Source organism: Mirounga angustirostris, unplaced genomic scaffold (genome assembly GCF_029215605.1).
Source record: "Mirounga angustirostris isolate CCGP_5_RB_7025 unplaced genomic scaffold, mMirAng1.0.hap1 SCAF_10, whole genome shotgun sequence".
NCBI classification, from domain to species: domain Eukaryota; kingdom Metazoa; phylum Chordata; class Mammalia; order Carnivora; family Phocidae; genus Mirounga; species Mirounga angustirostris.
Genome location: NW_026991718.1, coordinates 79,008,250 through 79,034,137, shown reverse-complemented (window position 1 = coordinate 79,034,137; position 25,888 = coordinate 79,008,250). Strand labels below are relative to the sequence as shown.

Below are 25,888 nucleotides of genomic sequence, written 5' to 3'. Positions count from 1 at the left end.
GGATGTAGGCATTATTGTAGCAAATAATGGTTGTTGTCTTACTGAATGCCGGGCACTATTCTAGTCCTTGGTGTACTCAGGGGCACTTACATTCTACTGGGGGGGGGCAGATGGTGAACGAGTGAAAACAGGCTGTAGTAGGTGCAGTGCAGGATGTGAAACTAGGTGGGGTGATGGAGAGAGGCTTTAGGGGGTTCCAACAGTGTGGGCGTCAGGGAGAGCTGACTCTTCCTCTGCTGTGCATGGGAGGGGAGCCAGCCCTGCTTACCTCCCATTTACAGAAGCCCGCTGGCTGGCAGAGAGCGCTCCCTCCCTAGCTTCCTTTCACAGTGACCTCTCTTAGGCTCTGTGGCCTGCAGAGGGACCTGCAGCAGGACACAGAGTCATTGTCAGACCTCAGTCTAGTCTGGGCGGCTCTACCCAAGACACTGGTGAGGGCCTGTGACTTTATACTCCTCTTCTCAAGAGAACATTTTTTGGCAGGGCCTAGGGCTTATGCACATGAACCTTTCCACATCTGCAGCCCTCATCAGGGTCCCAGGTGTCTTGGGCTGTCCCTGCCCAGTCCAGGTGGGCTGTGACAGGGATGAGAGGGAGGTGGGGGCCTTGCAGACCTCCCTTCTCCCAACTCAGTGCGGCGGCCAGGCTCAGAGCAGCAAGGGGCACTCTAGATGTCCTAGTTCAATAGGGGTTTAATTGAAGTCACTTTCAAAGTTGAACGTGTTTGAAGTAAAATTCCCCATCAGAAAGAAGACATTGGCTGGTGGATTGTAAGTTGTAGAGGAGGTACTTTGGCAGGCTCTGTCTCAGGGGGACCTCACAACACACTGGTAGGTATGCAGTGGTGGTTTTATCCTTACAGATGTGAAAATTGGGAAAATTTTCTGGGAGAAGAGAATTAGACCGACCCCCACCCCCTGACCCCAGGCCTGGGTGAAAAAGTAAAGCATTCCTGGCTTGAAATTAAAATCCAAGCCTTAGGAAGGCAGGCATGGCCTCAGGATAATGCAGCTCTCACGTCTCAACGAGCCCAGATGCAGAAATCCTATCCCTGAGCCACTTAGCTTCCTGAAGAGCAGATGATACGACCCTTCATTTTCATGTAAGGCTGTTTATTCATCATCTCCCTACTTTTATGTAGAGGTGAGCTCAGTGGGCACACTCAAATTAAATCCCTTCAGAAGACTAGTTCCCACTGGAAAGATTAGATTCTTAAGCCATAAAACCTTCCCAAGTGCCGCCTTGATGCCCAGGAGGGTGCTCAGGGGCTGGAAGCCTAGGTCTGAGCAGAGCAGGGCGCCATGAGCGAGCAGCGCCGAGAGGTTCTCTTGCTCTGCAGAGTAAGCCTGTGTGAGGGAGGCAGCCCCAGGTGGCTCCCCTCCTCCGTATTCGCTTGTCCACAGCACTTCTCTTAGCAAAGCATGGGTTGCAAGCCCCAGGCCACTCAGCACCCAGAATGTTCCTCAGCCTCTGAGGCTTCCTGAAAACTGGTCCAAAGGAACAAATACCCCTCTGTTCTGGCTGCATACCTCCTGCCTGGTACTTGTCTCCTTTCTCTTTACTCCCTCCCCTGTCCACACTGGTCCCTCTGCCCCTCTGCCCTTCTGCTAGAAAAGGCCTGCAGTTGGGGTTTCTCAGTGGAGTGCTCTCACTGTGACTGACCCATGGGGACGGACCCCCTCTGGGAGTATCACTGTCCCTCTGTATCCCTATGCTGCCGGGCACAGTCTGTGCCTCACTTATCTCTGGAAGAGAAGAATTAGGAACTTGAGCCCCCTGGGATGAGTCTGCCTTTCTTTTCCCCTCTTCTTGGGGCAGACCATGCTGTCGCATTCATTTCTGGCCACTAGACTTAGAAGGCTGTTTGCAGATCAAATTGGAAAGTCAGAGAGGGTTGGTTTATGTTTATAGGGGCACGGCTACAGGCCCTTTAATTCTCGCAACCACCCTGGAAGGAGGAGGGCCTTGTCTCAGAGTTGGGAAATCAAGGTTTAGGAAGGTTAAGTGACTTGCTGAGTCACAGAGCTGGTGAGTGGTGGGGATATCTAGGCACTCTTCTTTGTGCCGTGCTGCCTCAGATGAGCAGGACTGAGGGAGAAAGGAAGACTCAACTCAGGCAGGCCAGCTTCAGGCAGCTCGAGAGGGGTGGGTATGCCCCGTGTTGGGCAATGTGGCTGGATAGAATACAGGACTCCCAGTGAAATTTGAAACTCAGACAACAAATCACTCTTTAAAGTGTAAGTATGTCCCATATAATATTTAGGACATACTTCTACTAAGACATTCACAATAGTCCCCCCTTATCTGCGATTTCACTCTCCATAGTTTCAGTTACCCGCAGTCAGCCGCGGTCCGGAAGCAGATGATCCTCCTTCTGACGAATGGTCAGGTCAGTAGTAGCCTAATGCTATGCCCCCGTGTCCACGTCATTGCCCTCCCTGCAGCTCATCTCATAAGCAGTTTCCCATCTCACATCATCACAGGAAGGGTAAGTACAGCACAATAAGAGAAAGACAGTCCACATTCACATAACTTTTGTTATGGTATGTTATAATGGTTCTATTTTATTATTATCATTGTTAATCTCTTACTGTGCCTCATTTATAAATTAAACTTTCCCATAGTATGTATAGGAAAAAGCACAATCTACAGGGTTCGGTACTATCCGTGATTTCAGGCATCTACTGGAGGTCTTGGAAAGGATCCAAGTGGATAAGGGAGACTACTGTATTGTTTATCTAAAATTCAAATATAACTGGGTGTCCTACATTTTTATTTAGTTAATCTGGCAACCCTGTTTGAAGACCTCAGGAAACACACTGGGTCTAATGTGTGAGCACGTGAGGTGACAGAGGGTGGCTCCCAAACCACCCAGTAAATGTACAGGCTGCATCTCCCCATTACAGGATAGATTCAAGTATAGGCTGGATAACCACTTGGTGGAGGGAATTCAGGTTTCAGATGCCTGGTTCCAGTGAGATTCTAGGAGGTAATTGTTGTTGAGACAAGGAGGAAAGTTGATTACCTGGGTCCCCACAGAGCTCTGTCCCATCCAGCATTCAGAAGCTGTCTGAAATCATATGTCATCAGCACCTTGTTGAGGGGACCAGTTCTCCCTGCTGCCCAGGAGTGATGGATGGCCTCATTCAGCTAGTGGAAACCAACCCAACCCAGCATGGTCTCTTTAAGTGGTTTGGTTTGGCTTGAAGAAGCACTATGTTAAAGGTGAAATGAAACACACTCTTTTTTTTGTCTCTCTTGCCAAGAATTGACTGTGACTTCCCCGCTTTTTATGTGTCCCCTGCAGCATGACCTGCTGAGGACTGACATGCCCTGCATCACTCCCGGGCAGTGACAGCATGAAAAACACCCACCCCCAAGGTTCTGCGCAGACTCTTGCAGGCAAGTGAATGGAGACAGAGAAGCCCCGGTGTTCATTTGCACTGTTTTAGAGATTCTGTAGGTGTGGCTACATCTATCTTGTCAGCATGTCAGGATTTTACACAAGGCCTGCTTGTAATTGCCTCAGTATGGCTTCTGCCCTCCACAAATTACCACAGCCAAGGTCTGACCCTTGGAGGACTCCCTCTGCCCTCCTGCTTCCAGGCACTGGCTATTGCTGGGTACCAGGAGTATGTTTTGATGTTCGCTTGGGCCAGAAAGGAGTTACGAGGCAAATCTACAAAAGCAAAATCTTATCGTGTATTCCAAAAACAAACAGAAATGGCTCCTCTCCATTAGAGTGTTTTAAATCTGTTTGAATTACCAGATCGACAACTTCATATTATTAAGAATAAAATTTAAGTACGAAGTCAACATACCCCTGTATCAATAGAAAATTTTTTTCAAATATTCATATTGATGCTGTTAACTAAAACCACCTGTTCTTTTTATTACTTTATGTTTAATTGATTTATTTATAAGCACCAGGGGCGTCTCACTTTTGTTTTCCAGGAAGAATTACTGAATGGCTGACATTTGACAACATGCACCACCAGTGGCTTCTGTTGGCCGCATGCTTTTGGGTGATTTTCATGTTCATGGTGGCTAGCAAATTTATCACGTTGACCTTTAAAGACCCCGATGGTAGGTATGCTTCCTTGTGGAATGGATTTCAGCTAATCCAGACAATGCTGTGGTATTGTTTCTGGGTATATGCACGGATGACCTTTGTCACACGATCGAAGGAACATTAACCTCGAAGGTCATGGCGTCCAATTCGTTCATGTTACAGAGGTGCAGAAGAGGAGGTGGAAAAGGACAAAAGTGTCTTCCCTGCATCTCCCTTGGGGGTGGGTGGAGCATGCTTTCTCTGTGGGCTTCTTTGGTGGCCTCTTCCCAGCAATACCATTTGCTAGGTCATCTCCTGGGCCCCAGGCTTGGGATTTCGCCCTGCTTGGTGTCATCATGAGACGCTGCCGTGATTGACCAGCATCCCTGTGTTCTAGTTGGTGCTGCATGCTGGTAGCCGTGCGTTTGAAAGTCACCTTCGATTCACTGGGAGGAAGGTGATTTAAATATTGTGTCTGGTAGTCTTTGAGGTAACTCCCCTTGACTTGATGATGTAGGTGTTCAGATGAAGATGTACAAAGAGCACCAAACCCAAATTCAGAAGAACTTACTGTAGTTTATGCCCTTGACTTGCTTACCTAGGCGTTAGTGGTTTTTTTCCTACAAAAGGGACATGCTCTGACAGCTCCCAAGATTGACCTGAGTACAGTGAGGCTCTCTGATCTGTGAGGTTGCCTGGAACCCTGAGGCGACTCCTTCCATGGCAAAGTGAGGCAAGACAAACGGGAGATGTTGAAAAGGCTCATGAGCAGCTTCAGGTTGGCCTGATGATGTTTGCCTAATAGGGAGGATGCTTGCGAATGTGGGTGTGCACAGCATCTTCACTCTGTACAACCTTTCACACATTCTCCTGCAGGCGGCAGCCCTTAGGAAGGGGGGACCAGGAGAGTGTCCATCCATTCCAGCAGTTTTCCCCACTTTGTCCCAGCAGCTGCACGAACGGTGCCCTCTGAGGGGCCAGCAGGCTCCAGGCTCCACTGCAGCCCAGAGAGCTCCCTGCTGTGCCGAGGGCTGCGCAGCGCCCCACCCTGGGGGCCGAATGCTCCCGTTCATTCTCTCTCCCTCTCCCATGCTGTCTGTAGAGGAACAACAAGGCTGGAAGGCAGATGTGCAGGCCAAAGAGGGAGGCCCTGAAATGAGCCCCAAGAGCTGGTTCTCAGATCCAGGGTTTCCACTCAGTAACTCAGCTCCTCTGTGCCCAAGCCCGACAGGCCATCATTACAGGTACCACCCCCACCTTCCAGGAGCTCTTGTGAGGACCTGAGAGGTTCTTACAGCCTTGGGACGGCAGCATTAACTGCAGGAGTATCACAGAGCACTGTGGGTAATCACAGACAATCATGGCTCCCCCTTGGCTCCCACCAGGCACCGGGGCCTCTGTCAGGACAGCAGGCACCGAATCTAGGGGGTTGTTGGAGTCTGACACTGTGATCTCCGCTTGACCATTTAGCTGTTTCTCCAGCTGCTCCAGTCCAGTTCCACTTACCTCTGACGGAGGTCCCTCCTCAAGAGTAAGAGCAGTGGTTCTCACCCCGTGGCACTCTAGAACTGTCTGCGGGACTTTGTAAACTTTTCTCTGCTGGCCCGACCAGAGACCAAGTGAGTTAGAATCTCTAGGAGCGCACCTCTAGAGAACTGCAAATGTAGAAAGAGCTGTAGCTGCTAAGAATATGAATCTGTTGTTACAACAAGTCCACACGTTTTACTTCTGCTTCCCTTAAATGTCACCTCCTGGTAAGGAAGGCACTTCAAAGGCAAGTCATGAGGTTAAATGGTTAATAGTTTACTTTGTTTCAAAAACTATGAGTATAGCTAATGTATTTTATGAGACTTCCACCAAAAATAATTGAGATGTGTGCCCTTTGAATTGTAATGTCCTCTGGCAAAGTAGCCTCTGAAGAGCATGGCATTCCTCAGTGGTATCTGATAAGCGACGTGTCATTCTGCTAGGATGTGGCAAGTTCTAAGCTGAACATTTTCAGGAAAGTGTAGAAGCTCTAGAGGGTTTTGTGAAGTGTGGAGCAAACAGTTAAGAGGCATAGAAGGTGAAACCTACTGGGAAAGATGAAAAGCTTTAGGATTTTAAACCTGGAGGAAAGATCTGTGGTCGTCTTGGGTGCTGCTCAGCAAATAGCTCTTACACCCTTGGATGTTTGGTGTGGTTGCTGTGGTTAGTGAATGGGAGCACAGTGGTGCGGACAACTTCTGGTGTGAACCTCAGAGCATGCTTGGCCCCACTGCCCCTCTCCTACCTCCAGGAAGTGAGGACAGTGTCAGTCCCACACTGTGCAGGAAACTTAGAGTGAGAAGCCTTTGTTGTCAGGCTCAAATTGTAACCCAGCCTTCCTTGAGCACACAGAAACTATCTAATTGTCTCTACGTTCCTGGTTGGGATCACGAAGATGGATGTTCACCGGCTGAGTTCTGAATGAAGGAAATGAGCTCACAGGCAGGGTGTCTTACCAATCTGGGTGATGGAGTAGGGATGGAGGTGCTCCCCTGAGAAGTTAAACACACAGCCTCTGAGGACGCCGTCCGGGAGGGCATCGCCTGCCCCTCTAGGGCTGTGGTTTGATGGCTACAGTCACTTAGCCTTAGGGGGCCCCTTTGTCTAGGAAGGCATTTAAACCCCCCTGGTGGATCTTGGAGCTGTACAGGAAACTGAAAGAGGTTTGTAAACGTGTGGCTGGAAGAGATTTTTCTCAGGTGCTGGGATTTATTTCACTCGTGTTCACAGTGTTTTGGTTTTTGAACCAAAAGCCCAGTATGAAGTGTCATCACAAAGAAGCAACTGATAACACGGCGGTCTCCTAAAGATGAAGTTCCGTTTCCTATAAAGCAGATGGCAGATCGTTGGTCTCAGTGTTCAGGGAGCCAACTGTAACTCCGGTGTCTGTGGGGCTGCTCCTTCCGGCTCTGACCTCTGGGAAGCAGGGCTCTGTTCCAGTCTGTTGCTCGGCGTGTGTGTTTTCTTCTCACCCACCTGTTCCTAATGATTTCTCTGCCACTGACACTGATAGGAAGAGATTTGTCTTGAAATGCTGTTTGAAACCTCACTTACCTTTTTTTTTTTAAGTAGTATTCAGCTCAGCAATGAAGCCATAGAGATATTTGTAGCAATGACTCATCCTTGGTTAACAAACCTCAGTGTCATGTGGAACCAGGTTCAGGTGTTATAACTAGACTGTATCACAGGGAAATAAAGCCCATTGAGTGATGGGAATTTGATGGCATATGGTATGGTGAGACTAGAAATGAAAAACGATATCCTTGTGAATCTGGTGTGTATGTGTAGACACGGATTTTTCTTCTCAGCTTAGTTCGGCTTCCTCTTCCAAACTTTTGCCTCCACTCAGCCCCTCACCTTGGCTGTAAGCTACTTGAGGGCAGAGCCCATGCCTTGAATGTCTTTGCCTGCCTTCTGCGTAGCGTGTGATGGGGAGGTGACTGGCATTGGGGACTGATGCACAGTGTGCTCAGGGAGGTTCGCGGATGTGTTCACTTCTAGAAGAACAAGGTGGTACATCACTTGGCAAATGTAAAGACATTTTATAAAGCACTGTAAATATAGCAGTGCCTGTAACAAAAGTGATCTGATACCTATAGGCTCAGAATCCTTGATCCTGGAGCTGGAGGCTTGCTCCTAAGGGTCAGGGTGGGGAAAGAGACTGTGCTTTGATCATAGTGGGGGTAGTAGCATCTGCTGAAAATAAATGGTTGTCAGCAGAGCAACAGAAAAAAAACAAAACCAAATGTAAACTGTGTTACCAGTTTTACTTGAAGCTATTTGAATTAGGGCCCAGGGGAGGGGGGGGAAGCAAATACCAAGAAGTTTAAAATCATAAAAATGATAAAAATTGGCGGATGACTGTCTGATGTGTGTTGTGTTGGAAGATGAGATGTTTCATGGCTGCCAAAGCCTGTTCTCTGTGCTTCTGAGTATAGGAAATGGGTTGCTTCAGAAATTCATTGATAAGTCAGCTGTTTAGAATTCAGGATACACTGTCCCATCTAAAATGTTATTAAGGAAGTTTAGGATCCTGCAAAACCCATTCAGCCTGGGGCAGAGCTAAGCATTGCAGTGCTCATCTTAGAAGACACCGTCAGAACACGAAGTGACCAGACAAGCATAGAATGTGCATTTTCTTGTTAGCATGTGAGTGCTCAAAGATGACAGAGTTGCAGAGGAGGAGGATGGGTAGAGCGTGGTCTCTTGGAGTCCTCAGAGTGTATTCAAGAGCTCTGGGGCCTAGGGCACTGATGCTTTGTCTGTTTCGTACTATAGATAGGGCTCCCTGACCTTGTTGCGAGTACAGAACAGCTCCTGCGCACAGCTTTGGTTAGGATGGCGTTTTAAATCACACATAGTCCAGACAAAAGAATTCAGTGGCATTTCTAAAGGTGTGTGGCAAAGAGGTTTATATTGGAGTCCAATTACTCAAAAGTGTGTAACAGATGGGGAGATGGGATTATTAGTGTTGTCTGTACTTGGAGGACACGAGGCCAGGGTGCACACTAACAGCATGCTGGCTGGGCCCTGGGTGTGGGGGGGTGTAGCAAACCCCTGTAGGTGGAAGGTCCAGTGTGTGCTGTTGCTGTTCCTGATCCAAGAGGAGGAGGTTTTGATGGTTTTTTAAATGAAATAAATGTGCCTTTGTTTATGCTTCGTTATGCCGATTTTTATGCTTTTTTTGCTATCTACTTTTTCTAATTGTTGTTAGAATTCGCAGAATTTTGAAAGTAAATGTTTCTTTGATTGTAGAGATCTGAAAATTATCTTCAAATTCTACCCAAGGGTTTTTCCCAAAGCAGTTTTTTATAAATTATTACTCTGGACTAGCATTTTGTAAGATTGGTCTGGTCTCATCTCACTTCCCATGAATTTTTAAACTAATGTGTAAATACTAACTTGACTGCTAACTTGGGTTTGTTGTTGTTGTTTTAGATTTTATTTATTTGAGAGAGAGAGGGAGGGAGGAGTGGGGAAGGGGCAGAGGAAGAGAATCTCAAGCAGGCTCTGTGCTGAGCGCATCTCACAACTCTGAGATCATGACCTGAGCCGAAACCAAGAGTCAGACACTTAACTGACTGAACCACCCAGGCGCCCCTAACTTGGTTTTTTAAAATTACACCTTTAATTTTGAGATCACTGTAGAATCATATGTAGTTGTGAGAATGCAGATTTCTATGTACCCTTTACTCAGTTTACCCCAATAGTAACATGTTCCAGAATTATAATGCAGAGTTGGAATCACAATATTGACATTGATAAAGTTAAGATGCAGAACATCTCCATCACCACAAGGAGCCTTGGGTTGCCTTTTTATTTTTATTTTTTAAGATTTATTTATTTGAGAGAGAGCATGAGAGGGGAGGCAGAGGGAGAGGCAGGAGCAGAGTCCCGCTGAGCAGGGAGCCAGTGCAGGGCCTGATCCCAGGACTCTGGGACCATGACCCAAGCCGAAGGCAGACACCCAACCGACTAAGCCACCCAGGTGCCCCATAGCCACACCTACCTCCCCTCCCTGTCTCCCTTCCCTGGCCCCTACCCCCCTTGGAAACCACTAATCTGTTCTCTCCATATTTTTTTTAAGAATATTATATACAGCGTATGACCTTTTGGCCTTGGTTTTGTCTATTCAACATAATTTCCTCGAGATTCATCTAGCTATTACTGTGTGTATCAATACTTTGTTCCTTTTTATTGCTGAGTAGTATTCCATCATATGGATGTCCCACTGTTGTTTATCCATTCACCTGTTGAAGGACATCTGGGTTTTTTTTTTCCAGTTTGGGGCTATTACAAATGAAGTTGCTATAAACATTTGTGTATAGGTTTTTGTGTGGATATAAATTTTCATTTTCCTCGGGTAAATGCCTAGGAATGCAATTACTAGGTCATATGGTAGTTGAATGCTTAGTTTTTAAAGAAACTACCAAACCATTTTCTAGAGTGGCTATTCCATTTTGCATTCCCACCAGCCGTGTAAGTTCTTCAGTTTCTCTGCATCCTCATTAGCATTTGGAGTTTTCACTATATTTTATTTTAGCTATTTTGTGTGTAGTGGTATCTCGTTGTGGTTTTCATTTGTATTTGCCTGATGACTAATGACATTGAATATCTTTTCATGTGTTTATTTGCCATCTGTAGATCCTCTTTGGTGAAATGTAAGTTCATGTCTTACCCATTTTCTAATTGGATTGGTTTTTTTTTTCTTTTTACTGTAAAGTTTTGAGAATTCTTTACATATTCTAGGTACTAGTCCTTTGTCAGATATTTGATTTGCAGATATTTTCCCCCAGCATGTAGCTTGTCTTCCCATCCTCTTCATAGGGTCTTTTGCAGAGTAAAAAGTTTTAAATTTTGATTAGAGTCAGGAAAACAAGGAAATATTTTCCAAAGATTTTCTCCTATGTTTTTTAAAGTTTTATTACATTGAAGTGCTAATCCATTTTGAATTTGTTCTTGAATAAAGTGTGAGGTCAGGTAAAGGTTCCTTTTTTCTTTTTCTCTATAGATGTCTAGTAGTTGGATCACCATTTGTTGAAAGGACTCTCCTCCACTGAACTGATTTGGCACCTTTGTCAAATGTCTGTCCGGCATATTTGTGTGGGCTTATTTTTGGGGCCTCTCTTCTGTCCCGCTGATCTGTGTGTCTGTTCCTCCATGAGAAGACGCTTTAACCTCTCTGTCTCCTAGCATACAGCGCCAAACAGGAGTTCCTGTTCCTGACAGCCGTGCCGGATGCGGGGAAGTTGCCCGGAGAGAAGCACTTTTCTGAGGAACTGAAGGTGGGCCCCGCAAGACAGAGGGCACTGTCCCCTGTGACTCGGTCAGTTGGGGGGAGGGGGGCAGAGCTGCTGCCTCCCAACTGAGCTGTGGCAGCCCCTCCCCACCCCCTCTGGCCCCAGTGGGTACCCCTATCCCGTGGAACTAGCCTGCCCTCTGTGCTCCCATCAGCTAGTGTCCTCTGACCATCCCATTCTGCTGCTGTGGAGTTGTGGCTTGTGTTACTTCGGCACATTTCCGCTCATCTTTTTAGCTTCTCTTTGGAGGTGACATGGTCACATCGATTTTTATGTTCCTCACAGTGCTTTGTACATCATGGATCCTCTGTAAATGTTGATTATGTTGAGTTCCTGGCCTGTGGAGAAGGAGCCTTGCCAGGGGAATGAAGGATGTTGGGCTAGGTCAAGAGAAAACCAAGGGGGTGGGGAAAGGTCTGTGACCCAGAATCATGGACTTTTAAAGTTAGAAGGGTTCTTGGACAGAAGAGCAGCTAATCTCACCTCTGGATGGCATGGATGAGAGAACAGAGTTTAGGGAAAAGGCTAATCATCCCAAATCGTGTGGGAGTTAGTGGCAGGGCCCAAGGCTGCCTACTTTTACCTGGCGCTCACCTTCCTTGATATTCTGACTTTTTCTCCTCAGGCTCCTTTTACACAAAAATTCCTAATCGCTCCCCAGCCGTGATGGGGGGCACACTCTTGAGATTCCCCCTCTCACTTGCTAACCCCCATTCTGGGTCTGGAAAGTTTGGGTTGCAGGTATGCCTACAGGAATGAAATGGGTAGACCAAGCTTTAAGACATTGATCAGCCCAGCATTAAGCCATGGAGAAAGAGACAGTTCCTGTCCTTGATTTGCAGGGTAAGGACAACAGATTAGAACCCAGCAAATTCTAGAAAGTGTGTACCTGGTCAGAGTGAAGTGCTCTTGGAGTTTACAGGTTGCAAGACACTGATTGATGGGTCAAGTCTGCAGAACTCCCTGAAGGAGGCCTGGAATGTTGCTTTTAGGTTGAGGCTTTCCGGGGCAAGGAAAGAGAGTGGATGGACCCCAGAGACAGGAAACCAGAAAAACCTGTAGGAAGTAGAAGGGTGGCCTTAATAGAAGGAGGTAAGGAAATAAATGTTTAGTTACTGGGATCAGGAATACCACGGAGGTGGGGCGAGAGTTTTGTAAGAGGAATGCAGTGCTCTGAGACCAGGGTGCTGCTAGGATGCCAAGGCTCGTGAAGAACAAAAGTGACCATCCCAGGGGGCACTCTTGAGGGACGGAGGAGCACTCTTCCTGCCAAGACCGTGGGCCTGCGGCAGTAATCATAGTTGGAAATACTGCACCAGAACATGCCTTGCGGTCTACAGAAGACTTTGCTGGGTTTTAATCTTACTGGTCCTCAAAAACAGCCCTCTGAGCTGTATTTTTACTCTCATTTTGCATTTGGAAAGTGTGAGGCTCAAGGAACAGAGCCAGTATGTCAGGGACAGCAAGTAGTGGGCTGGGACTTTGAATTACATGTCCTCTGTCCCCTGTTCTTGCTACCCTGCCCCCTTGATGCTCATGAAACTCAGATGCAAGGTAAAGGGAGTGGGAAACAGTGGTCAGACATGATTCTCTGAAACCAGGAGTCATTAGATGTTTAAACTCAGCATCTGTCTTCCCAAAAGAAAGGTGACTTATAAATGTGATCAGGTTGTGTAGCTTACCTTTTAAAGTTTATTTTGTGCAGCTGTTGAATCAATATGTTTGTATACCTGAAACTAATATGTGTTTTGCTTATACTTCAATTTTTAAAAACTGCAAAAGAAAGTTTATTTTGTACATAATATAGCTGAATATTTGAATGGAAAATAATGGAAAACAGTATCAGTCATTAAAATTGGTTTAGTATATTTGCAAAGGAAGAAAACAGAAAACCATGCCAGTCCATATGCACAATTAGATGAGAAATGGTTTTTCTTTATATACAGTGCTTAAGCTTGAAGAAAAACAGGTTTAAGAATGAGGGAGATTTTTCTGCAGTTTCTCAAGAGAACTTGTTTGGAGGTAGGTGCTGCCCTGTGATTCACACCTCTTGAGTGTCATCCGCAATCCAGGTTAGATCTGAGGTTTGAAGTGATTGGAGTAGAGTGAGGAGAGGAGAGAGAGACCATGTCAATAAGTGAGCAAGAGTTGGGGTCAGGGAGGGAATGAGGTTAAATTAGACTCCATTTATGAAAGCAGAAAGCTTAAGGGCCAGTGTGGCAGGCTCGTGCACATGCTCCCTCGGGAGGAAGGATCAGAGCTGAGTAAGTCTGCAGGTGCCCACTCTCACTTCCAGAATGTGTTGACCTCAGGAAGTAGCCCTTAGGAATTCCCAAGACACTTAACCTTCACCAGGGAAACCCAGGAAATTCAGTCAAACACGTGAGAAAGTGTGTCAGGGAGTTTGGTTGTGGCAGATCCATGAGGGAAGAGCAGGGAGCTGAGTGGTGGTGTGGAAACCTCTATCGTCCCAGTATTTCCAGTGTTCTTGTTCTCATGGGTTCTGGAAGGCCATATCCTTCTCCCCATTTTGTAACTGACCCAGTCCCTGGGGGAGGACTGGTTTTACAATTGCCCCATAAATGGATTACCTGGAAACTCTAGTGCATTTTAACAGATAAAAGGGCATTTTGGTCCATTCTGTAAAGTTAAGTTAGGGGACTGTCTGGTTTGAACTCTTGGGAAGAAGTTCTGTGTAACTTAAAGGGAATGAATAGATAATAAACAGCAGCAGAAACATTTCAAAATGCTGAGGAAAAGGGCCACAACTAGAGTTGGCCAAAGGAGTGGGGTTGGAGGAACAGACTATTCAGAACTGCCTTTTGGGTTGCTTCTTGGAAAGCCAGGAGATCTCTGTGGGCAGACATTCCACCATGATGTGAACAGGGAGGGGTTAGTAAGTAATTGAGGACTCCTGCTGCTCGCTCTGTCTCCCTCACCTCCTATCCCCCCCACCTCTGCGTTTACAAACACACACACACAGACACACACACACACACGTACGTGGACAGTGCCACACACGTTCTTCCTCAGCTGAGGCTTTCCCAGTGTCTCCACAGAACACTTGCAACTGCATCCAAGCACAGAGTAAAGACTCGATAAATATTTGTCAAACAGTTCATTCTGCCAAGTGACAGAGCAGTAGAATTTTGAATCAAGTGTTAACAAAAGCTCTTTTCATTGTGTTAGGTTCTAAAGCAGTCCCAAAGACTATGTGTCATGATTTGGAACTTGAGCTTTTTCATCTTTTTTGTTTTTTTAAGTCAGCTTTCTCGTAAGAAGGAAAGTCAGCTGAACCCATTTTGTGTCTACTTTCCTTGCCGACCATACTGACTCATTTCTGCTTTATTGGGCAGTGGAAGGGCCCTGAGGCCACTTCAGGAAGTGGCTGGAAATAGGGGCTGTCACTCTGTAGAAAAGGGGAGGAAGGAAAGATGAGAAGGGGCCCATGGCTGGTAAGAAAGGGACAGGTGCGCCCTGGAAGGAAATTCAGAGGGGGTTTTGGCAGAGTTGTGGCTTTTAGTTGGTGAAGATCATGCTGAAGGAAGAGAGACAAAATTAAATGCTGTGTTTGCAGAGCCACCTTTGCATATAGAAAGTGCCCAGATGTGGTAGAAATCATCCACAGAGGACTTGGAACGGTTTTCTAGAACTTTCTAGAAGTCTTTCTAGGTGCTCCCCCCCAAACAGCCGATATTTTTAAGTCAAGTTTTTTATGAAGAAGGAAGATATACTCGTGTATTTTAAAGAAATATCCAGCATTAAAAGGAAAAAAATAACTACAGCCCATCGCAGTCCATCTCTCTTCAACCACTGTCAGAACTTTTGTATGTTTCTTTTTTTAAAGACATTCATTGAGGTATAACAAATAGATGGTATAAGACTCCCATTTCCTGAGTAAGCGCATAATTATGCCTCTTAAACTGTTTGTAAGCAGAGGGGGCGGGTTCTACTTCATAGTGGTGTCTGTCAAACGTAAGCGTAGCCACTGTGAGCAAATGCTGGGGCACATCGGCGCTGGTTTCTGTTCTAAGGAGTCCTCCCACCAGGTGGCAAAATCCATGTGAGCCGTGGGGCACTCTGACCCATAAACCCCTGCCCACCTCCTAACCTCAAATGACTTCCACCCACTGTGGCACATGAGCTCCCCCCCGCCTAAGTGTCCCAAGGAAAAAGGACATTCTGAGCCGAGGATGCAGGTAGAAAGGACTCCCTGCCTTCCAGGCAAATCAGCAGAGAAACCCACACTAACTTATCCTGGCAAAATTTGTAATGTGCTGGAACATTACTGAAAAAATTGACCAGCACCCAGGTATTAAAAATGGGTTGCCTACAAAGAGTGGCAGTTGGGCAGGGGTGGGGTGGGGGGCCGCAGGCTTTTCCGCAATGTTCCGTGCCAGCTGGAGCCATTGTAGGGAGAGCGACGACTCGGTATTTGCACTCGAGTCGTATTCCATAGGTGAAGGCTACAGGAACCGTCGTAGCGACACACACGTGGGAAATTACACTGTTTCTGAGGGGGAGAAGGACTGAGAGACCTGTTCCAGATAACTCGGAGGTGATCGAAACAAACACTTCAGCACTGCGACGTCACAGGGTAAAAGCAGCCGCAGCAGTGCCCTTGTGCAACCTGCACCCCAACCTCAGAAACCCAGCTGGAGGCCGTGCCCCCTGCGGTCCCCGTGGTCCCCGCGTCCGCTCGCTTCCAGGAGGCCCACTTTCCTGGCAGGCAGGGGTTTCTGGATCAGAGCCTTTGCCCAGCGCTCACGTGGACTTTCCCGCCTGGTGGCAGGACTCAGGCAGAAACCAGTGCCGACGTGCTCCAGCGCTTGCCCGCCGTGGCCACGCTTCCAGCACGACGGACGCCACTACCACGCAGCACCCGTTCCCCTCTCCTTAAACTGCACGGCAAAGAAGCGTAACCACGTGCTTGTCACTGAGGAGATGGAGTAATGGCTTTGGCATTTTTAAAACCCATACCGAATGACCTAAGGTATATTTTTCTAGTTAATAAACCATTCTACCCATATACCGGAGTATTTTCGGAACAGCACGTGTGTAGATGACTGGTCCTCAGGTATCGTCCACATAACGTACACTCAGAATTATGTGGAGGGAAATGCTAGGGAGAAGGAATGGGGCCGAAACTGGCCTTCACTAAAATCCCAGAACGCAAAGTATCCTGCTGTGTCCAGGACGCTCTGGGCCCTAATGCCTGCCGTCAGCAAAGTGGCAGGCACCTTGGTCTGAGCGACTAAGGATGAAGAAACATCCTCACGTCTCTGGCTGAGCTTTGGTCCAGCCCATCCATGTAGCATGAATCCCAGGCCCCTGAAGGTGAATGGTGCCCGCAGAGTCCTGCTCTTCCTGTGAGGCAGCTCTGGTTCTCGCCCTCTGCGTGTCAGCATGCAGCACCAGGTCGGGGGGCAGGGCCTCCCTGGGTGGCTCCTTCGGGGCTCACTCCTGTTTTCTCTTGACAAAGCCCTTGTGGCCCTTCTGCCTCCTTGTTACTTGCAGCCGACTGGGAAGGTGCTTTCAGACAGCCGGCTTGTTCAACCCCTGGTCTATATGGAGCGCCTGGAACTCATCAGAAACGTCTGCAGGGATGAAGCTCTGAAGAATCTCTCACACACAGCGGTCTCCAAGTTTGTCCTGGACCGGATATTTGTCTGTGACAAGCACAAGATTCTTTTCTGCCAGACTCCTAAAGTGGGCAACACCCAGTGGAAGAAAGTGCTGATCGTTTTAAATGGTGCGTGCAGCGCCTGGTGGATGTCTGTGGTCGGTGGACAGCAGGGTTTGCCCTGGGGGTTGGGGGGGCAGGGGTGTGGCCTGGGCAGGGGAAGCTGAGGGGGGCAGCAGAGAGGAGCCAAAGGCAGGGACAGTTGTCCTGGAAGGGCTGGTAACCTTATAGATGGTTCTCTGTTGTGTTCCCCCTGTTGGTGTACTTTAAAGTCTGGTGGCTTAAAAGTTTTAGATACTGAAGTTTTCAGAGGGCCCTCCCTGTGGTCAGAATCTCCTCTCCTCACTTTCCAGAGCAAAATTCCTGTCTCAAGCAGCCTGCCCCACCCCCAGGCTGATCCCTTTCCTTCTCTTCAGATGCATTGCCTTGTGTCTTACTGGTTGTTAACTCTGTCCTGGTAAGTTGAGGCTCCACACTCACTAGCCTCCTGGCTGCCCCTTTGTAGAGGAAGGGCCTGCACCCATGCCAGGGAGGGGAGCCCTGCCAGGTGGGCCTGGGGGCCCCTTCACCCACAGATGAAGTATTCTGTGCCACTTGGCTAGAAAGAAGGCATCCCTATTTTACACTGAGCTTCCATATTCAGAGGATTGAATTGACTTGCTTCAGGAAATCGGATGTTTATTTGGGAACAAATTAGATCATTGAAAAGTGACCTCATACTCTACAGGTTTTGATTACTCACTGCTCTTTTCAGATCCCATGTTTGTTTGTTTAAACTCCAATTACCCTGAATTGGTCCAAAATAATTATGGGCTCTGTCTGTTAACTTCAGCTTCAAAAGGAACAAAATTCCAGTCGACAGCAGTGTGACTCCAGGACCAGGAATCAGCCCTCAGAGCTCTGTGGGAGGTGGCCCTGCGGTCTCTGTCCTCCAGCCCACCACTCCTACTACTGCTCTCAGAGTTGGTGGTCAGTGGGCCTTTTCATGGTTGCTTCATTTGGCCTTTTCATGGTTGTTTGGGGGGGGGGGGAAGGGAGACACTTGCCTCATCTTACGGTGCGGTGTATAATTAATGTGCTTTTTGAGTAATCTGACTGTATGTTGGATTTTTGACATCAAAGAATGAGGTCACAAATCAAATTTAAAACAATAAATACACAAAAGTCTTATAAATCTGCCACCACAGTACAAAGCATCAGACTTTAAAGAAGTAAACACCAATTTACAAGTGCAGGATAAAAGGGGGCAGGTTTGCCAGGCCGTAGAATAAAGGATGGTCCTTGTGGCTGTCTTCAGTCATCCCTGGGAACACCTGCACGGGGACAGGTGCTTGAGCAGGTCCAGGTACAAATCTTCAGAGCTGGTTCTTTCAATATCCCTTCGAGAGCAGATGTTCATCTTGCTTATTTCCTGGCCATCCGTAGCACTTAGCACAGAGTTCTGGACTGGTGCTTACATTTGGGGAAGGGATAAATCAAACAGTCAAGCCAGTGGCCACTGAGTAGATGGCCCAACAGAGATCCTTCCCTGCCAGACTCTAACACAACAGGATTAACACAATGATGGATGGGAAGGTTTACGAAGTCTTGGCTAGAACCTTCATGGGTAATGATGTTTTGTGTCTATTTGTCTTAAGTTGAGAAGAGAATGAAAAACCTGCCCCGTCCACCAGCCTGAGGATGGGGTGCACCCAAGGTTCTATTCAGCAGCCCCGACCTGGGTGCTGTGGCATTGATCCTGCCCTGCCTTCTTAGACACTTTTGTCCTCTTGTCCCCTGCCTCAGCTATATCACACTGTTCCCACAGCATTCGCCAGGTTTTCCCAGCACCAGTCGGCTTTGCCACTTGCCGGTCTGGGATGTGGTGAGGTTGCCTAGGAACCACCTTAGGCTTAGGGATGTGGAGCTAAGAAAGCCAAGCCCATTGGGGGTAATGGGCCCCTGATGGGGCATCAGCCAGCAGTATGTTTCACGGTCCTCCTCCTCTAGGATTTTCCCCCAGTTTCAGAGTAGGATGAGTATTGCTCGTTTTAGGAATCCTTTCAGCACACAGGGATCTTTTTTGAAATGTCAGATTTTACCAATTTAAGTGTGTTGCCAGGATAGATATTGGCAGTGTTTCTCCCCCTTGTTCCCCGCTCGTCAGTTTCCTCTAGTTGGCTTATGGATTACCAGAAGCTTTTCTTCCCTCTCTCATCCTACTGGCAGAAGCAGTTGGAATTCAGAGACCTAAACTGGGATTTAAGGGATGGGCTTGTGGGGAACTTGGGGCCCAAGTTAAGAGACCAGGCATCTTCCTTTAAGGGTAGCACTGAGGCAGCCAACCTGTCCTCCCTTGTTTCCTTCCCAGGGGCTTTTCCTTCCATTGAAGAGATCCCCGAAAATGTGGTTCATGACCATGAGAAGAATGGCCTCCCTCGTCTCTCTTCCTTCAGCGATGCAGAAATTCAGAAGCGGTAGGAGTAGGTTTCTAAGGGGAGGGGAATTTTGGTAAAACCCAGGGCTCAGTTCTGTCCTTGCCATCCATCTCAAATTGCTCCAAAGACTACTGGGGGCTTTTGGTTTACATTGGCAAGAGGCAGCTGAGCATATGCCCAGTGTTCAGTGCATTTAAATTCACAGACCTTTATGAGAATTTCAGAACGTCTTCACCCTTACCTTCATACAGTCCATTAAAACAAAGGTTACATAATTTTCTTAATAGAAATGAGTAGTCATTTTTGTTTTGCTTTGGTTCTGTTAAGTTTTATGGATTCCTTACTGAATATGACCTTTAGGTCATAGGAAAGGGATGTGGATTACAGGGGAACCCCACTTAGTTTTTTATTTTCTTCCAGAGGCCTTATACCTTCTTCCATGGTAGCTGCCCGGGGGGGAGAGGTGGTGGGGACTGGACCTAACACAGGCAGAGTCAGACCTCACTGATCACAGCAAGGGTGGACACTGGGCATGTTAAGAATGACTTAGCTGGTAAATTGAAATGACCCTGCAGAACAAGGCTCAGAAGGAATCCGAACGCATGAGCAGCAAGTAGATGTCAAGGCACCAGATGAACTTTGACCTCCCTTGCTTTTCAGCCATTTGATTCTCATTACTTCTGGTGCTGTTATTGAGTCTTCCCAGTCTGTGCAAAACCTGTAGAACGCAGGTGTTAGATGTGGGATCAGAGAGCCTCCCGGGCAAGTGCGGTCCTGTTGTCCGCCTGAGCGCTGATCTCATGGGGCTTTTGTGAGCGAAGACGAGTTCAGGTGTGCAGAGCCCTGAGCCGGTTTCTGGCGTGAGGTAGGCCCCGGAATTACGGTGGCCTGTGTCGTCGTTGCTCCGTCGGCACCGTTACCGGCCGGTCACATGGCTGTCACTGTGCCACCCCCCACTGCTGGCAGCTCCCCGGGCCGCCTTCCCGCCAGTTGCAGCCACAACCTCGCCCCCCCTTCCTCTTACCTGCCCCCTGCTCTGGCTTGGCCCTTCCCTGGCATCTGCGAACTGAATGTATGCAGAGGTCCCCTAAAGTAACTTCCTCTGGCCTCCACTGCTCCTGCCTCGCTCAGAGTTCCTGCCTGAGAACAAGACTTTCAGACACCCTTGAAGTTGTGAAATGTTCGAATATGTGGAGCTAAGTAGGTATCTTCACGGTGGCCCTCTGGGACGACGAGTCCTGTGGCCGGGGACAGTTACGGTTTCTGAGGCTCTCTTTCCTCCCCGTGAGATGGGCCGGTAACAGACTCTGCTTCCAGAGGCGGCTGTGTGGATTCAGAAGTGCGTGGAACTCGCTCCTCCCTGGAGGGCGCGTTCTAGCCACCGTGGCCACTGCCGCTCCAGCAGGCACTCTGCCCTCGTACCACCTCACCCTGGTTGCCACCGGCGGGCATCGGCCTAACTGCTTGTTCTCCTCATTTTTCTCCCTAGCTTGAAAACATACTTCAAGTTTTTTATTGTAAGAGATCCCTTCGAAAGACTGATTTCTGCGTTTAAGGATAAGTTTGTTCACAACCCCCGCTTTGAGCCGTGGTACAGGCACGAGATTGCCCCGGGCATCATTAGGAAATACAGGCGGAACCGCACGGAGACCAGGGGCATCCAGTTCGAAGATTTTGTACGGTACCTGGGCGATCCAAACCACAGATGGCTGGACCTTCAGTTTGGGGACCACATCATTCACTGGGTGACGTACGTTGAATTGTGCGCACCCTGTGAGATCAAGTACAGTGTGATCGGTCACCATGAGACCCTGGAGGACGACGCCCCCTACATCTTAAAGGAAGCTGGCATAGACCACCTGGTGTCCTACCCCACCATTCCTCCGGGCATTACCGTGTACAATAAAACCAAGGTGGAGCGCTACTTTCTAGGCATCAGCAAACGAGACATCCGGCGCCTGTATGCACGTTTTGAAGGGGACTTTAAGCTCTTTGGGTATCAGAAGCCAGATTTTTTGCTAAACTAACGTGTAGAACTGTGAATTCAAATATCTGTTAGACCAGAGGCTAACCAGGTGGGAGATGTGAGCACAGAAATGACCTGTCCTCCATTCCACTCTTTCTGGAGATTCTGCAGCCTCCCATGGACCTGGACATGCCTTGGCCCATGAAGCTGGACCCTGACCGTTACAACTTAGTTTGGACATAAGGTGCACTGAGGGCCCTGGCAGATCCCCCCTTGGTCCCCTCTCCTATCAATGCCATTAGGTCTTTACTGTCCTCAGAAGGGGAAAGGGACTAAACATTTGTAGTCTGATAGTCCGTGAAGAAAAATTACATGGTGGAGGAGTCATTTCCCTCAGTTGTCAAAGAGGCAGATCCACTGGCAGCTCCCCTGGCGGGGGGGCGGGGGGGAGTAGGTGGGGGGGTTCCCGCCTATCACTGAGGATTGCAAGAATGGCACCCGGCACTTTGAGGAGAGATGGAGAAGCTAATGGTCTGCAAAAATCGCACGGGGCTAATATAGGATCAAGTCTGAGTAATAAAATCACACCTCTGGCTTTCATCTTGGCGCTGCTATGATCACAGAGGCAAACCATTCTTCCCAGGACGATTTTGTTCCTGTGAAACTCAGAGGTGACCCGAGGGTACTTTTCGGCAGTCCATCGTTCCAGGATCTCTGCCTAGGTGCCTCTAGTCTGTATTTCTGAACCGCCTGCCAAACAGTTGTCTCCCTCAGCCCAAGAGATGCAACTTTGGAAAGAGGGGAGTGTACATTTCTTTCCACCTAAGAGAGGGAATATCTTGCGGGGCCTTAAAGGGACACGGGCATGGGGAAAGGGAGAGCTGGTTGGGTTCTGGCGCGCCAGCTGCTGTGGGTTTGAGCACACCCGCCCTGATGATTGTTCGCCTCTTTGTCCCGTCGGGATGGACAATGCCCATCTCGGGACCCATCTCCGGAGCCCACCCCCGCGGCCAAAGGCAACCCGGGCCACACAGGCCGGCCCCGCAGGATTGGTGCGGTGTACGCATGGCAGTTTCCTTTCGTCTCCGCAAAATGCTCACCACTGGACCCATTTCTGATAATGCCATCATCGTGGTCTATAAGTTGGATAATCACGTTCACCAGCAATAAAATCCTGGGCCGAGGCATCTTCCAGGCGTAGAGGAGTGGGCCACAGCTACTATTTCAGATGTTGCCTGACAGTGAGGGTTCTTGAGATATAGGCCAGGTTTCCCAGTGAGAAGTCCAAGGTGCCCGACTGGTCGGTGCCCACGAGCCCAGCTTTTCTTCCAGGCAGCCTCAACTGCCCCGTTCTCCAAATGGCTCCCTGAGTTTGTAAATGTGAAAGTAAAAGCAAATAAAAAATATGTGCCAAACCTGTCATGTGCTGCAGTTCCAGGGAAGGTGCTGCGGGGCCACGCATGGGCCCCGAGGCCCGGCGACAGGGAGGGGCAGCCCGGGCCTGCTTAGCTGGCGGCCGGTGACAGGACTGTGGAGGGGAAGCGAGGCTCAAGTGTCATGGTTGGCAGCGATGACGAAGGGCGGGCTGGTGTGGTAGCCTTTCATCCTCAGCTGACACACAAAGGTTGTAACAGGAGTTTTTTCTTTTTTTTTTTTTTTTAAGATTTTATTTATTTATTTGAGAGAGAATGAGAGAGAGCATGAGAGGGGGGAGGGTCAGAGGGAGAAGCAGACTCCCCACCAAGCAGGATGGGGACTCGATCCCGGGATTCCAGGATCATGACCTGAGCCAAAGGCAGTCACCCAACCAACTGAGCCACCCAGGCGCCCAGGAGTTATTTTTCTATAAAGTTTTAGCAAAGTTTTGTTAAAATCATTTCCTACCTAGCTGATTACCTCTTCTCTATTTGAAACGTAATAGTCTGAATAACATTTGTGAATTTAAGGCCTTAAAGTTAGTCCTAATTTAAAAAGATAGCACTTTCAGAAACAAAAGGTTGGACACTGGGGTGCCAGCCCCCACCCTCTCCGCCCCCTACTTCTGGCATTTAGATTTAGGTTATTTTTCTCTAGCATTTGGTTCATTTTCCTAACATTTTGCCAAACGGGGAGAGACTGCCACCACAACATCTGGGCATTCCGCAATGTGTCCAAAACCTGCGTTCCCATAACCATCCCTACCCGCCAGGGCTCCTGACCCTGCATGGCGGCCCCCTGGAATCATGCAGCCCGTTACCTCCCACCAAGGTCGTCTGACTTCCTTCCACCTCCAGAACCCACTGCCTCCCTTCGGGGCCTGAGCAGGTGTCCATGCCTCTGTCTCCTGAAGCAGTTTTTTTTACCACACTCTGCTCCTCAGGGGAAGCTTTATGGAAGGAACCTGGAGCAACCTGGCTGCGTCCTTCCTGGTGTCCTTACTGGCAGCACCCAGCACCCAGGACCTCCCTCTCCCAACAGTCCCAGTCAGCGGGGGCCTTCTCCACTGCCCCCCACACCCCTACCCCGCCACTGCTGTGGGGCTGGGGCGGGATCAGCCAGAGAGGTGCCACCACCTGCTCGGGAGCACAGCCTTTGCCTCCGGGTAAGGAAGAGATGGGCTGCCAGAGGGCAGCCCCTGGGAAATGTCTAGGTGAGAACTCAGAAGTAACATTAAGCCTGGATTTAAGAAACCAGACACTCTGCCTCCCAGGGGTGGCCTTAAGATAGGGAGGGCAATCCCTAAATTTAAAAGTTTAATGATCGGAGGTTGACTTAATAGGCTTGTATCTTAAATTGCTTTCTCTTACTGGATTTCTGTCCTCATACATTTTAGTTCTATTGGTCTTAGCCCTGAAAACCATTACAGTGAAGTGTTTAGAGCCAAGATGAAATTTGATTTTCATAGTGGCTAACGATACAGAGATTCGGCAGATCACCACATGCAGGTACTCAGCCTCCAACTCAGGGGTCTGTTGGAGGGGAAGAGCCTCTGGCCAGGGAGGGGTCCCAGAGGTTCTCAGGGGTGTTGATTTCCGAGCCCCCACACTCAACCCTTCACCCTACTACCCCCCCCCCCCGCCCTCGCCCCGCCCCGCTTCCCTCCTCTAAACCCCAGCATGGCCTGTTCAGCTGGAATCTCCAGAAGCAGGAAACAGCAGAAACCTGGATTAGGAGAGGGGCATAATCAAAATGGCCTCTGTGTGAGAGGAAACAAGCCTCGCCACCCATTGGATGAAATTTAAGTTGTTCAAGGTACACTTTCCAAGCCTTGCCACGAGGGTTGTGGGGTTCCAGACCTGAACCCGGAACAGCAACCTCACAAGAAACGAGAGGCATGGGAAGTGCTGGAACAGGGCTGCACAGGCCCCCCGGTAAGTGGGGAAGGTTTCTGTTGGAAGTGGCAGGCACATGGGGAGGATCAGGGAATGTGTAGGGAGCAGGAATTACAGTTTAGCTTCCTTGCCCCCAAGCCAGTCTCCCTGACAACAGTAGTTACCCTAAAGCCAGCTTAAACAAGGCTTGGATGAGAATATCACATCCCTAATCTTTTCCTCAGGCTGAGTCCCTGTTTACTTGACAAATCTTAATGGGGCTTTGCTTCAGGTCTTTTTCAATCTTATTTCCTATTGTCTGGAATCTTTAAACACTCAATTTTTGTAACAAAGCAGTCTCTGTTTTCTCTTTGTCATCCTTATCCCAGGTGACAGTTTCACTCAATATTGTACCACAGCATGACCTGAGTCTCAATCCTTCTAGACTACAGTATCTTTTTTGTGTGTATGTGCCACTCAGCACCTAACTAGTAGGTCATGTATGTAAGTAACTAGCCCCAATATCAAGGTATCGATTTCTTTATTAGCTAGGATAACACTAGCTGTTGTAACAAGTAAACACCCAAGATTTCAGTGGCTTAAGACAATAAAATGATTTTCCTGCGCACATAACAGCCCAATAGTCTATTCCTTGTAGGCAGGGATTTTTCCATCATATGATTCCATCATTTCCAGGGTCTTATCCTCTGCTTCTAGGAGAAGGGTAAAGAGCATGGAGGAGCACTGGGGACATTATTATGGACCAGTTGTGCACATGTCTCCTACTTCATTCTTCAGGAACAGAGCAATTTCAAGGGAGCTAGGAAATGTTATTCCTGGCTTAATAGATATTTCCTGGTGACAACACCACAAATTTGTGGGGGATGTTGACAAATTGGTAATAGCCCCTATGTAACTATAGTGCTTTACTTATTTATAAAGCATCTTAATGTAAATAATGAAATAGGCGTAAAATGTTTATTATCTCCATGTCATAAAGGGAGAAATGGATTCAGAGACGTTAACTGGTGCAGGATTATACAACTAGACTTCTGGTTTCAGATCCAGTGTGTAAAGAGCTTGGAAGTTATCACTCCTATCCTTACAACAACAACAACAACAAAAATTGAAAGAAAAAAAAAACCCTGAAAATCGATACCTTTTCTTGTGCTCATCAGAGAATTGAGGTTGCAAGACAAACTGCTGTTGTGAAATCTATAGAGAAGGGTGAATACAGAGATTCACAGGTGAGATCTCCTTACCTAGGGTGGAAGCTACTGGAGCCATAAACTGGTAGGATCACTCAGATGGCAATTTTGACAAATTACTGGGTGCTGAGTGTGGGCTAGCTTGAGAGTGAGAAACTCTTGGAGGCCACAGTTATAGGGGATTTTCCAGAGTTTCAAGGGTTTTACCTCCAGGAACTCCACCAGTTTCTTATGGTAAAGAGTCAAGAGATATCTCCTGCTGGCTCTGGCAGGTGGAGGAGAAAGAACCATTTTGAGATATGCCCTAAACATTCTCCATAAGAAAGGCCTACTTTCTAGGGGAAGAGACTTCAGCAGAGCCTTATCCCACAGCGGAGAAGGGCTTTTACCCAATTCCAGCCCCCTCAAGCCTTCCTATCTCACCCTACGGGTAAAATAATAATAAT

The 25,888-nt window shown here is 48.2% G+C and overlaps 1 protein-coding gene across 6 annotated transcripts in view; it reads left to right on the top strand.

The window, feature by feature from the left end:
* Window positions 1–22,359, top strand: part of CHST10 (carbohydrate sulfotransferase 10) — a 30,114-nt gene extending 7,755 nt beyond the window's left edge. Inside the window, exons 4-10 of one of the 6 annotated variants that reach the window (XM_045885178.3) lie at window positions 2,326–2,389; window positions 3,308–3,402; window positions 3,955–4,086; window positions 10,772–10,863; window positions 16,396–16,630; window positions 18,912–19,017; window positions 20,468–22,359. In XM_045885178.3, coding sequence (XP_045741134.1) covers window positions 3,360–3,402; window positions 3,955–4,086; window positions 10,772–10,863; window positions 16,396–16,630; window positions 18,912–19,017; window positions 20,468–21,005 — 1,146 coding nt within the window. In that variant the 5' untranslated portion in view covers window positions 2,326–2,389; window positions 3,308–3,359 and the 3' untranslated portion in view covers window positions 21,006–22,359. Of the gene's footprint in view, window positions 1–2,325; window positions 2,390–3,307; window positions 3,407–3,954; window positions 4,087–10,771; window positions 10,864–16,395; window positions 16,631–18,911; window positions 19,018–20,467 lie in introns of all 6 variants that reach the window. The other 5 variants (XM_064572612.1, XM_064572611.1, XM_045885179.3 and 2 more) reach the window with 5 other exon arrangements.
* Window positions 22,360–25,888: the final 3,529 nt, after the last annotated feature.